The 13,894-nt window shown below is 45.3% G+C and overlaps 1 protein-coding gene across 1 annotated transcript; it reads left to right on the top strand.

Moving 5' to 3' along the window:
• The first annotated feature begins 8,427 nt into the window (after positions 1-8,427).
• LOC148852258 (wall-associated receptor kinase 2-like) lies at positions 8,428-11,786 on the top strand. The gene is made up of 3 exons (XM_088945768.1): positions 8,428-9,295; positions 11,367-11,516; positions 11,632-11,786. Exons 1-3 carry the CDS (start codon positions 8,428-8,430, stop codon positions 11,784-11,786), a joined length of 1,173 nt encoding a protein of 390 aa, XP_088801894.1.
• The last annotated feature ends 2,108 nt before the right edge of the window (positions 11,787-13,894 follow it).

Genomic DNA, 13,894 nt, shown 5'->3' with positions numbered 1-13,894 from the left:
CCTTCCAAGGCTCCCATGCGAGCTGGCGACCTAAAGTCAATAGTGCTTCTCCCGCAGGTCGAGCTCCTAGTGGCTTCTTGTAGGGGTGGATGACTAACGTCACTACCAGGCTGATGCAGTGTAGCTGTGGCCTCGAACTGCTGACTCACACCAATAACATGTTTATGTATCAACAACCCTCACAAGGGGGTCCGAAGTGCATAGTTGTGGTCTTGCAAGCACTCACCCAAGAAGATAATCCCACGAGACAATGTAGAAGCAGCCATATGGGAAGTTACTACAGAACGACCACCTTTTTAGGCGGAAAGGTTAATGCGCACGTTGGCTAAATAATATTTTGGAGAGTGGACCACAAGTCGCTCCCAGAGCCTAAGGGCTAGGATGCCCAATTGATAAAAAACCTCAGCACCACGTGAGACCCAGTCACCTCTTCGACATTGGCAAGATCAAGGATAAGGAGAATGGACTGTGAGTCACTCTTAGAGCCTAAGGGATAGGGTGCCAAGCTGATAGAAGACCTCAACACCGCATGAGACCCATTTGCCTCTTCGATGTGGGCAAGATCAAGGATAAGGAGAATTGGCGGCAAGTTGCTCTCATATCCTAAGGGCTAGGGCACCGAGATAATAAAAGACCTCGGCACCACATGTGACGCAATTGACTCTTTGGCATGGGCAAGATCAAGGATAAGTAGAGTGGACCACAAGTCGCTCTTAGAGCCTAAGAGCTAAGGTGCCGAGCTGATAAAAGATCTCGACACCATATAAGACCCAATCGCCTCCTCGGCTTGGGCAATCTAGTTGCGAGCTTATTAGACCTCGGCACCACATAAGACCCAGTTGCCTGCTTCCTTGGCATGGGCAATAGAGTCAAATGAAAACTTAGCCAATCTTTTCACCTCGGTTTAGGCTTTGTGTCAAACTCGCTGGATACTCTTCCAGAACCAGTTCGAATGATGCTACGTTAGAGTTTACTTAGGTGGAGCAACCTGATAAAGCAGTCACATAGAACCCCTTCTTGAGGGCGACCCGATGAGCTCCACTCTTGAGGTAATAGGTCGGATTGCAAGATCCCTTGATGGTCACATCCCTTATAAGGTAGATGTCCTCGTGTATCTGCTCCACCTTTCCTCGAGCAGATGAGATCGCTCTTGTGCCCCGATAATCAAGACGACGAGGTCCTGTGTAAGGCTGCTAACACTTGGATTCTTCTAACCTGAGAAGCAAATCAGACCTATGCTTACGACTATGAGTTCATCAAACAGTCATTCCAGGCCAAAGGAACTATCTACTTCCTTCGCCTAGGTACTCTCAGCTCGGGAGTGGGGGGCAATTGATGAAGGGCGGATGTGGCCCTCCAATGACATCGTGACACATGGCATCTTAGAACTACTGAATGACACATAGACACCACCTAAGTGATGATTTGGCATCCCAGATCGCGGTTCATTTGCACTCCGACCTAGCGACTTCACCACAACTTAGGTCAGCTAGGAGCACCTCGTTCAGGGCAGACCTATAGCTCCTCGCCACTGGCCAAAGTGACCTCGATGCGAGGAACGACCTCCCTCGAGGGCTTGTCGACCTGACTGAGGACCAGGCAGTGACCTGCGAAATGTGCTCGCCAACAAATTTGGCATGCATATGCTGATACCCCCAGGTCTCTAGGAAGTTGGCCCGCATACCGGATATTCCAGAGGATGGTCAACGTGTATGGCGATTACCTCTGAGGATCTCTGACCGGTTAAGCACGACCTCCCAGAAATCTTGGGTGCGGTACGTGGGGTCGACGACAACTCAACTATATAAGGACTTTAGACCTCAAGGAATAGGGTATGCACGATTACTTGTTCACGAGCCTACTAGTATACATACTTTCAGCTTGCACAACCGAGTACTAACTTAAGCATCGGAGTGCCCACCACGGGTAAAGCAACCTGGACACTTTGACATTAATTCCTTGTAGGTTTCTCTGAAGAGCTACACAGCTCGACAATCAACTTAGGTCGGCACCCAATCTACCCCCTAGCTTAGCCTAGTTAGCTCGACATCCAAGTCTTTATCCGGTGGAAATCCTCCACTTCGGCCTCTGAGTCACCAGCCACCAAGAAGTCGCCAGATGACCAGAGAACGCTCGGATCGCACACTATCAATCAGCATCCGAGTCACCGGCCAGTCAGGAACTGCCAAAACTTGCATCATCAATTATTATGATTATTATTATTATTGTTATTAATTGAGTTCACATGGTGATTCACGTGTGGGTCCATGTGGATTCTCAGTTGAAATGTATAGTGTGACGTGTGAAAAGCATTGTTTATATGTATAAGTGAAGTAACGGCTAAAATTGTCATTTGTATCAATATAAGCACTTATGGGGAAAATAGCTTACCGAACATTCCCACCCCAATAAGTGCTTAAAAACATAATAAGTGATTTTAAAAGTGGGATACCAAACAACCTTAAGTGGTTGTTAATATAGTACAAGTACTTCTTTTAACAATTACTTAATCATCAAGGCCCTGTTTGGTGCATTTTTCTGCGTAGGCTGTTGGCTGCTTGGAAGCCCGAGAACCTACATTTTTGTCTTTTTCTGTTTAGTTGGGAGAAAACTAACCACTGAAGATTACGTCCGGAAAAAACACAAGAAGCTTGTTATAGGCTAAATTCCACTAGTAGATCAGCGGAAGCAACAAACTAAACTCCAAATAAAAATGGATCGAGAATGGAGCACTGGATTAGCTGTAAGAATCCTTCCAAACTGTGCATGAGGTTGTCACAAAACGTGGTAGGAGGAGAATACAATGGAAGGCCTATTTCGAGTATGAAAGGATACAATTGAACTATGTGGTGTTGCGTTGGTGTAAGTCTAAGTATGTTGTGGTGATGATTTAGACGTGATAATTTAGAGAGCTCTCGAATTGAGGCTGACTGTGTTAGCAAGTCCAAGGTTGTTGCACTGGTGCAAGATTCAAGTAGAAGGTTAGGTCGTCAATTACACTGGGGGAAAACCCTCCTAGGGATGACCCTAGTTCATAAGAAGGTGTTCCAACTGTGGGGGATCAGGCTTTATCAGGACAAGGGATGAGTCCGTCTAGGAGTCCAGAGGTGGAGAACCTTGGGGTGAAATCTAAAAAACAGAGGAACTGTTTTGAATGAATACCAAAATTGTGTGTTACTCAATTTGAGACTCACATATATATATATATTCATATATATATTTTTGTATCTATATGTACATGTGTCACTATACAATTGGAGTTATATACATTAGAGATAAATACACAAGGAATTTATGATAAGAATACAGAGGGGAGATAAGAATATGTTAGATCCCTCATCCCTCATGTTACTGAATGGATGGAACAGTCTAAATCCCTCATGTTACGGAATAGATGAAGTGAATGGTGTAACTGATTCAGCAGTATCACCGTTATCAGTCCCCTGCAAGTGGACAGGGGGGACCACTATCAACTTGGACTTGAACATAGTAAACTAAGAGGAAGGCAGCGGCTTAGTAAAGAGAGGCATGAGCTGAAGTGGGAGAGGCATGAGCTGAAAGTAGAATTGAAAGTGACGAGGAAGAGTTTTACAATGAGTTCTTAGTGAAAACCCACGAGGCTTTCAAGTTTGGGGGATTTCTGGGATGTAGGAAGATAAGAAGGCTTGTTGAATTTGATGTGGATGATTCAGTTAAAGAAGATCTAAGAGGATGGAAGGCAATTAGGGGTTAAGGAAGAGGAGGAAGAGGTAAGTTGTCACTCTGTCCCACTTAGTTTTTGGGCCTTAGGTCAGTTAAAGAGTTTCGAGGTTGGCTGTCTGATAGGTCCCAATCAAAGCTAGAGTGATAGAGTATTCTGCTTAGGGTGAGAATAAGACCACAAGATTTTATTAACTTCTAACTCTCCTCCCATGTTGGATGGGTGGTGTTTAAATACAGAAAATTCTCAACTTCCTTGCACTAACATAGCCACTGATTAAGGGATTAGCTTCTCTAGTATTTAGTCTATCCCTAAGCCATAGGAACATAACTACTTAACCACTAACAACTTGACCTATTCTTAAGTAATAACTACTTAACCAAATTGACTACTTCCTAAGGTCAACACCTTGGCTTTATTGACCTATTCCTATGTACAGGTTACAAGGAAATAGAACAGAAATAAACTAACAAGAAAATGAAGAGAAAAGGGAGGAAATCTGCTACTCTTCTCCCTACGCCACGTCACACACCTGCATGGGCCATGCGTCTATCATTGCCCCCGTCTTTTAGAGGAACCTTGTCCTCAAGGTCCAATTTGATGTATCTGTTCCATAGCTCGTCGAAGGTTGGTGTGATCTCCCTCTTCGTCATCTGTCTCACTTTCGTCATAATTTCCTTCAAGCAACAGCAACTGCCGCCCTTTGCATTTGTGCCCCGGTACAAATTTTTCATCGCAATTAAAACAAAGGCCTTGAGCACGCCTCCTTTGCATCTCCGTCCAAGTGAGTTGTTTCATTGGTGAAGCAGACTTCAGTTTCGTTGGAGAAGAGTCGATAGTGGTCCTATTGAATTGACATGTAGCGTTTAAGGATTTTGGCTTAAACATTTGAATCTCATATGCTATTTCAATTTTAAGACCTCCCATAAAGTTGTCTACCAATGCCTTTTGATTCCACCCTTGTACCCGATTTCCCAGTCGTTCGAGCTCTTTTTGATAATCACGTAAGGAGCCCACCTGTGTAATCTTTGACAATGCTTCGTCAAAGTCTTCACATTCGGTAGGACCAAATCTTGCCCAAAGTTCCTCTTGAAAATTTTCCCATGTCACCTCTTTGCCTTTTTCCTTATAGGATCTTCTCAACCATTGCCACCATTGATTAGCCTCGCCTTTTAAATGAAAAGAAGCCAAGGACACCTTGTGGGATTCAAGAGTGCCTTGGTATTCAAAAAATTGATCTACTCTTGTGAACCATTCAGTGGGGTCATCTCCCGCAAATCGAGGAAACTCCAATTTGGCTAGTTTGGAAGAGAACAGTTGTCGTCCCACTTCGGAGTTGTCTCGAGATTCTTTTCTCATGTTGCGAGAACGCCCGGTAGGAGAATTTGCCTTAAATTCAAGGCTATTGGCAGTCGATGTAGCATGGTTGGAGAGTAGAGCTTCCGATAATTTGTTGATGGCATCTTCTAGCTGATGGAACTTATCAGCTACTCCCGCCTCCAAGTCCAGCCTCTAAGCTCTCAATTCTCTCCTTGTTAGTAGCCATGGTGCCTAGTTCTGATACCAATGATAGGTCCCAGTCAAAGCTAGAGTGATAGAGTATTTTGCTTAGGGTGAGAATAAGACCACAAGATTTTATTAACTTCCAACTCCCCTCCCATGTTGGATGAGTGGTGTTTAAATACAGAAAATTCTCAACTTCTTTTCACTAACATAGCCATTGATTAAGGGATTAGGTTCTCTAGTAGTTAGCCTATCCCTAAGCCATAGGAACATAACTACTTAACCACTAACAACTTGACCTATTCTTAAGTAATAACTACTTAACCAAATTGACTACTTCCTAAGGCCAACACCTTGGCTTTATTGACCTATTCCTAGTTACAAGGAAATAGAACAGAAATAAACTAACAAGAAAATGAAGAGAAAATGGAGGAAATCTGCTGCTCTTCTCCCTATGCCACGTCACACACCTGCATGGGCCAAGCGTCTATCACTGTCTTTGTTGGTCTTTTTGATTTTCCTTCGGTTATGTGGCTTTCTGCAGCAACGTTTTCTTGTCCTTCCTGGTTTGTTGTTGTTGTCAGTTTGTTTTGATTAGTAGTGTGTTCCGTTCTGGGTTCTTGAGTGAGCCTCGGGCTTTGACCCATTTGTATTATTCTTTTCCCCCTTTTTCCTTTCATCTTAATAAAATTTTCTTTTACTCTTGAAGAGAGAGGGAGAGATAACTAGGACTTACATTTAGCTTAGGGATGGCAATTTTTCTCATTTCCCCAATTCCCATGGGGACTCTCTGTGAATGAAGTGGGGATAGGGATGATTTTCTCCCTGCAAGAATGGGGATGGAAAAATTTTCATCCATTTTGATAGGGATGGGGAGTGCATTCCCTGCCCCACGGGGACCCCAATTGATCCCCGGCCACTAGGGATCTCTGCTAATATATTTTATAGATGTATGCATGTGGGTATTTTATATTTTTAAAAATATGGTTGAATCTTTTTTAATGTGATTGTAAATTTTAACTATTTTATTTTTAATTTTTTAAATAAAATAAAAAAACAAAAACAAAATGCTTGACAATATAAAAAATAATGAGAACCCCATGGAGATGGGAATAACCTTGTCCTCCAAGAGGACGGGGAGGGGATGGAGAGTGACTCCCCGTCCCCACCACTTCCCATTGCCATTCCTATCTCGAGACTTGGTTGTTGACGGGTCTTCTTCTTCCTGTGCCTCTTGCTTATCCTGAGCAGCATTCATCAATTAAGATTAATAACATCTTGCAGCAGTGGCTTTTAACACTAATGGTTATTTTATCATGCATTTAAAAGAAATGATATCATTACCGGATCTCATTAAGTTAGCTTTTCTTTTGGTAAAGTTTAACTGACCTTAATTACTACTATATAATGTCACATGGAGCACTCATATGATATTCGCCCATTTGAATCAATGATCGGTTGGAGAGGGGGATTTATTTGAATCTCCCATACGGTTTGCTCTGATCATCTATTGGTCATATTAGCCGTCTGACTTCTTTAATTTCCTCTTAATATGAAAAATAAACAGATTTTAATTTAAGAAATATTAATTTGCATGCATAGAAGTGGGCGGATCAAACGCAAAAAAGACATGTGAGAAAGGAAGTAGGAATTATGCATGCGGGGATAACACCAACTGCTCTATCTCCAACAACAGCCATGCATATATTTGCCAATGCATGCAAGGCTATCATGGGAATGCTTACATCCCCCATGGATGCCAAGGTATGACTTCACCCTTCTTCCAATTTTGCTTCAAATTTCACTATTGAATTAGGGTTATATAAAGGTAATCATCTTATATTATTCTAGATGTCACCACCTATTGCCGAAATATATATATCCCAGCCCTCCCTATAAACACCATCCCCTAAATTGGGAATCTTTTCCACTCGACGCTGAACCAAACTGTACAATGGCCTAAGGGGGCGTTTAACTCAAGTTACCCCTTTAATTTAGGGAAAATTCTCGATTAGTATCTTGTATTTTGGGTCCAGTGCCTCTTTGGTCCTGAATTTTAAAATGTGAATATTAAATATTCAAACTTTCAAAACATGTCAATCCAATCTCTATCATTAACCATTCGTTAAGTGGCAATTGAAACAATACAAATACCCTTAAAGTGTTATCAAATTCTCTTTATCAATCTTCCAAACATTGATTAAAAATGAACAGTCTCAAATCCTTGCCTCTTCTATTAGAGAAAGTTGGAGTCACATCTTAGTGGGCATTCTCGTGACCCCAACTTTCTTGAATAAAAGAGGCAAAGATTTGGGACTCTTCATTTTTTTTTATCAAGGTTTGAAGGGTTGATAAAGAAAATTAGACAACACTCGAAGGAAATTTGTGTCTTTTGAAATGCCATTTAACAAATAATTAATGGACCAACTGGAACTTGACTGATAAATTTTGAAAGTCCAGGTATTGAGTTATTGCATTTTAAAATTCAAGGACCAAAGTGGCACTATACCCAAAGTGCAGGGTACTTATCAGGAATTCTCCCTTTCAATAAATTAAAGGCTTTGACATTTTTGTTTGAGAAGCAAATGTGATTTTTTATATTTAATATGTTGTGTTGAACTTGAAATGTATTTATTGATTCCTCACCTCTTCTTAAGGATGGTTATGTGAGGACTATATCCATACTTGAGATGATAGAGGTGTAGGCACGACTTGCAAGTGGTTCGCGTAAAGTGTGGGTCGTGCCGCCCTCTCTTATGAAATTGGACCGTGCTGCAGCACAAGCCCGGGCGGGCCCGTGTCCTGCCGTGTGCCAAGCCTTAGCCTAAGTCAGGCCAAGGACTGGGCCAAAGCTAATTTTGCCTATTTATTTAAGAAAATTGAAAAAATAACTTAAAATTTTAATTTTATATGAATTTTATTGTTTACAATTGCTTATATATACAATAATTAAATAAATTAGTATAATAAAATTAAAAAAATTATTTATTTTATTAATATATTATATACTATAATAAAATTGGACCGTGCTGGGCAGTGCAGACATACAAGCCGCGGGTGGCACTACTTGCTTGATCGTGCTGTTCTGTGCTGGCCCGTGGACTTTGAACCCCAGGCCCAGCACAGCACGGACCATTGTATCAGGTCTGACACGACGTATGTACTGTCTTACCATGCCAGTACGAGCTAGTCCAAAGTCGTGCCAGGCCACGGGAAAATTCTAGATGATAACAATAATAATTTTGACATCGCCAGGTACAAGAGTTGGCTGCCAAAGAAAATGCGGAAATATTAGCATCCTATATCCCTTTGGTCTAGTTGGAGATGATCCAACCTGTTACAAACATGATGACTTCAAGTTGTTCTGCAACACTGCCATCTTCCCTCCAAAATTGACTTTGTATGGCGATGATCCGGGGAAAGACCACAACATTCTCAACATATCACTTGATGCTCATCAACTAACGACTTCCATTCTGGGAAGTGTCAAATGTTACATAGATGGACACCTGGTGGGTCATCGCATTAGGTATTCTTTTGCAAACACATACAGGCTCTCCAATACCAGAAACAGATTCATGGCAGTCGGTTGCGACACGTATTGCAAATTGGATGATTACGAGGACAATGTGTTTTATGTCAACTGTCTATCGTCATGCTTGAACGATACAAAAGTGACAGCTGGTTCATCTTGCGGTGGTTTTAGTTGCTGCCAGACAACCATACCAAACGATCTTACTGATTTTGATGCATACATATGGAGCCGTAACGACTTCGAATACACATGGAACATTAGTAGATGTGGGTTGGCTGTTCTTATGTCCGACGCCCAGGATTCATTTGACTCACAAGTTTCACATCTCTGGGACATAAGAAACAATGTTGAATACCTTCTTAACGTTGGGATAAGGACTTCCATAGTACTGGACTGGGCAATTCGAAACCAGAGTTGCGAGGAAGCACAAACAGACGTGGCTGGGTATGCCTGTGGGAGTGACACCTATTGCACCAACTCGTCAAATGGCGCTGGATATCTTTGCAATTGCCTGCATGGTTTTCAAGGGAATCCTTATCTTCCCCATGGATGCCAAGGTATGCTATTACTACGAAATCCAAACAATTATTCTTCTCTCTTTTACTTCAAAATTTAAATACAAATATTAAAAAATATCAATACTTATTATATTATATAGTGATAATGGCCATATCAACAGCCCTTTCCTTCTCACATTCCCCATCTTTCATTTCTACTTCACGATCTCTCCTTCTTTTAATCCCTTCCCAGCTCTCTCGTTCACTCTCTCTCCTTTCTTCCCTTTCCCTAACTTAATAACCCACATATTAAGCTAGATGTCAAGTCCCAATTTGAAATTCAATAACTATTATATTGGGAAATTTCCCAAAAACACTTGTAGAAGTTTTAGAAACATTGTAAAATTGTTTCATTCCTTCTCTCTTTGTTCCCTACTTTCGAAAATACATACGTTTTCTTCTTTTCACATCCTTCTAACCTTCTAATCTACCAAAGTACCATACCCCATGCACTTCAATCTGTAAACCGAGAGTTTCTTCCCCTGCTTTTGTGAGAGATCTCAAACGGCTCAAATCCATGCGGCTAGGTTAGTCCTAAACGGACTCAAACTCCTACTTCTAATTAGACTACTTACTTTTAATGGTACTACAATTCCTTCTAAGAATAGGGGATAAGATAAGGGAGAATAGGATAAGGGATAAGGGATAAGGCGCGTCCTCTTGTCGTGTCCGGATAAGGGTGGGCCCACCCTATGAGCTGTGTGTGGGCCCCGCTCTGCTGCTGCTGTTGGTGTGTGTGCGCGCGACTCATGGTGCCGCTGCCGCGCGGCGCGCATGGTGCCGCTGCCGCGCGGTGCGTGGCGCCGCGGCCGTGCGGGGCGTGCGCGCGGTGCTGCGCGCGACTTATGGTGCCGCTGCCGTGCGGTGCCTATCGTGTGCGCGCTGCTGCCTCAACTGCTGTCATGTGGTGCGGGTGCTCATAACATCACTCCCCTCCTGGACTACGAGCTTGTCCTCAAGCTCGAGGTCTGGATAAGCGTTGTGGAGGTCGGTCCAGGGAACCCAAGTCGCCTCTGCTGGGGGTAGTCCCTCCCATTCGACTAATACCTCGAAGGTGCCTTGATGGATGCGGGATCGGATGAGGGCACGGGGCTGGAGTATAGGTCTGCCCTCCTGCAAGTGGGGTAGGGGAGGCACATGGTCGGGAGGGGTGCCAACATAAAGCTTTAAGAGGGATACATGGAAGCTGTCGTGGATCCTGCTGTGCTCCGGGAACTCGAGTTGATAAGCTACCTTCCCTATCTTCCTTAGAATCTTGAAGGGCCCGTAGAATTTGGGGGCCAGCTTAGGGGGCCCCCGGTTCCTGAGGTACAGCTGCCTGTATGGTCGGAGTTTTAGCCAAACGTACTGCCTTGGTTCGAAGGTGACTTCGCGGTGGTGCTGATCGTAGGCATGTTTCATACGTGCCTATGCCTGCTGTAGGCGCAAGGAGACTTCGGCCAGGAGGGCATCACGAGCTTGGAGGCTGCGGTCCACTTTTTCCTGCCGCGTTGAGCCTGGCTCGTAGGACAGGAGGCGTGGAGGATCTCGACCGTACACAACTCTAAAGGGAGTCATTCCAAGGGAGGAGTGATAGGATGTATTGTAGCAGTATTCAGCCCATGGGAGGTACTCCACCCAGCGGCGCGGCTGGTCCCCCACAAAGCAACAAAGGTACATCTCAATTGTCCGGTTCACCACCTCTGTTTGGCCGTCTGACTGTGGATGGTAGGCTGAGGAGAAGGCGAGGGCCGTGTCTTGTAACCTAAAGAGCTCCTTCCAGAATGTGCTTGTGAAGATCGGGTCCCGGTCGCTGACGATGGATTCAGGGAGTCCATGTAGGCGAAAAATGTGGGTGAAGAAGGTATGGGCGACCGAGACTGCGGTATAAGGATGGGATAAAGGGAGGAAGTGAGCATATTTGGAGAACCGATCCACTACCACGAACAGGACTGACTTCCCCTCGACTTTGGGAAGCCCTTCGATGAAATCCATGGCAATGTCGGCCCAGATCTGCGTTGGGAGGGAGAGGGGTTGGAGCAGGCCTGTGGGGTGCAGATTTTCCCATTTTTGCTGTTGGCACACTGTACAGTTCTGGATAAAGTCCCGTACCGAGGCCCTCATAGCTTGCCAGTGGAAGTCAGCATGAATGCGATGCAGCATTTTTTGAATGCCCTCGTGTATCGAGTGGTGTATGCTGGCGATGATGGAGGGGATGAGGGGATGAGGGGGCAATCAGCGGGTAGGTAGATCTTCTTTTTGTAAAATACCAACCCATCATGGAGAGACCAGTTCGGGTTAGCAGACCCCGACTGTATTTGTTGGACTATGTTGTTCCATTCTGATGACTGTGGCAGTGTGTTCCGAATGTCTTCTAGCAGGGTGGCTCGTGGTTGGGAGATCGCATGGAGGAGCATACTATCTTCTTCTTGTCGGGACAGGGCATCCGCTGCACGGTTCAGGGATCCTGCCTTATAGTCCACTCGGAAGTCGAACCCTAGAAGCTTGTTGACCCAATGTTGTTGTGGGGAGGTGGTCAGTCGTTGTTCCAGCAAGTATTTGAGGCTATAGTGGTCTGTTTTGACGACGAAGGGTCTGCCCCACAAATACGGCCTCCAGTGTTTGCCTTGGCTAGGCCAATGAGCTCGCGTTCATAGGCAAGTAATTTGAGATGGCAGTCAGCTAGCTTGCGGCTGAAGAAGGCTATCAGGTTCCCTTGCTGTTGAAGGATGGTTCCTATGCCCGTGTCGGAAGCATCACACTCGACTGTGAACTCAAGATCAAAGTTTGGTAGCTGGAGGACTGGTGTGGAAGAGAGGGCTTCCCTTAGGCCTACGAAGGTTGCATCGGCTGTGCTATCCCAGTGGAAGGCATTTTTCTTGAGCAGGTTGGTAAGCAGGGCTGCTAACAGGCCATAATTCTGTACGAACTTTCGGTAGTACTCTGTTAGCCCTAGGAACCCATGGAGGGCCTTGGCGGACTGTGGCCAGGGCCAGTCCTTAATGGCCTGAATCTTGGAGCTGTCCACAGTTACACCTTGCCCGCTGATTACATGTCCAAGGTAAAGGACTTGGTGTTCTCCAAAGGAACACTTGGATCTTTTAAGGAAGAGTCGGTGCTGCTTTAGGAGCTCGAGCACGACCCGCAGGTGTTGAATGTGTTCCACCCACGTCTTGCTATAGACCAAGATGTCGTCGAAGAAGACCAGTACATATTTACGGAGGTGGGAGTGGAAGACTTCATTCATCAGGGCCAGGAATGTGGAAGGGGCATTGCAGAGGCCGAATGGCATAACTAGGAACTCGAAATGGCCATGATGCGTCCTGAAGGCTATCTTTTCTACATCTGTGGAAGACATCCTGACCTGGAAGTAGCCTGACCTGAGGTCTAATTTCGAGAAGAATTGTGCGTCATGGAGTTCGTCCAATAATTCGTCTACGATGGGGATCAGGAACTTGTCCTTGACGGTTTGGCTATTGAGTTCCCTATAGTCTACACAAAATCTCCAAGTCCCATCCTGTTTGGGCACCAACAGAACTGGGGAGGAAAAAGGGGAGTGGCTGGGCCGAATGATCCCCTGCTGTAGCATATCTGCGCATTGCTTCTCTAACTCATCTTTCTGTCGGTGGGGGTAGCGATAGGGCCAAACAACGACCAGGTCTGACCCTACAATTAGAGGGATCCGGTGGTCGCAGGCTCTAGGAGGTGGGAAGCCCTTGGGTTCTTGGAAAATGGCCGAGTAATCAGTGAGAAGTCTCTCCACATCCGTTGTGCGTGAATTCTCCCCCTGGAGTGCATGCAGTTGTGTCTTGGTCCTTGTCCGGGTTCCCTGCCAAGTAACCAGTTTGCCATCTAATTGGAAGGTCATGGTCAGGGCAGCGAAGTCCCACAGGATTGGGCCTAGCGTGATCAGCCATTTGACACCTAGGACGATGTCAAATTCGTCCAAGGACAGTACAAATAAATCTGCTTGGAAGGATTCTTTTTCAACCTGAATCCTAGTGTTCTTGCAGATACCGGGGCTGTGGACTCTTTCCCCGTTCGCCACGGCTACCTGTAGTTGTGGCCTGACTTCCATGGGCAACTCTAACTTGCGGGCCGCCTGATTGCTGATGAAATTGTGGGTGCGTCCGGAGTCTACCAGAATGCGCACGGGTTTCCCCGTCACTAGTGCCCTTAGTTGCATCGTCTGGGAGGTTCTGATCCCCGTGATTGCGTGAAGTGAGATCTCGGGTTCAGTTGGTGATGGCTCTTCCTCATCCTCTTCAGTCTCGTCTACTAGAAGGCAGAATAGTTTCTTGCATCTATGCCCTACGGAGTATAGATCATCGCAATTGAAGCACTGCCCCTTCGCGTGCCGTTCTGCCATCTCGGCTCGGGACAGACGCCGGATGGGGGGTGACACCCTGCTGCTCCCTGTTTGTGATACTGATCTGGGGGGGTTACCAGTGTGGGTCCCCTGCTCCCTGTTGGGCGCAGGGGTAGACACTCCCGCTGACCTTGACGGTGCCGAAGTCGTGGCTGGCCGTCTAATGCTAAAGGGTCCCTGAGTAAGCTGCATCTTTCGTTCAAAGGCGCGGCTGAGGTTCATTGTCGTAACCAGATTTGGGGGGTGCTGCA

This window comes from Nelumbo lutea, chromosome 5 (genome assembly GCF_056320005.1).
Source record: "Nelumbo lutea isolate HS-2025 chromosome 5, American lotus-T2T, whole genome shotgun sequence".
Taxonomy (NCBI): domain Eukaryota; kingdom Viridiplantae; phylum Streptophyta; class Magnoliopsida; order Proteales; family Nelumbonaceae; genus Nelumbo; species Nelumbo lutea.
The sequence above is the reverse complement of the archived record's forward strand: the minus strand, read 5'-3'. Positions and strand labels throughout refer to the sequence as shown.

What these genes read in the sequence shown, in the direction of transcription:
- LOC148852258 (XM_088945768.1), top strand. Translation starts at nt 8,428, where the DNA reads ATGATAACAATAATAATTTTGACATCGCCAGGTACAAGAGTTGGCTGC. An exon ending in TCTTCCCCATGGATGCCAAG is followed by an intron (nt 9,296 to 11,366) that starts GTATGCTATTAC and finishes CACACTGTACAG; the next exon opens with TTCTGGATAAAGTCCCGTAC. An exon ending in GATGAGGGGGCAATCAGCGG is followed by an intron (nt 11,517 to 11,631) that starts GTAGGTAGATCT and finishes TGACTGTGGCAG; the next exon opens with TGTGTTCCGAATGTCTTCTA.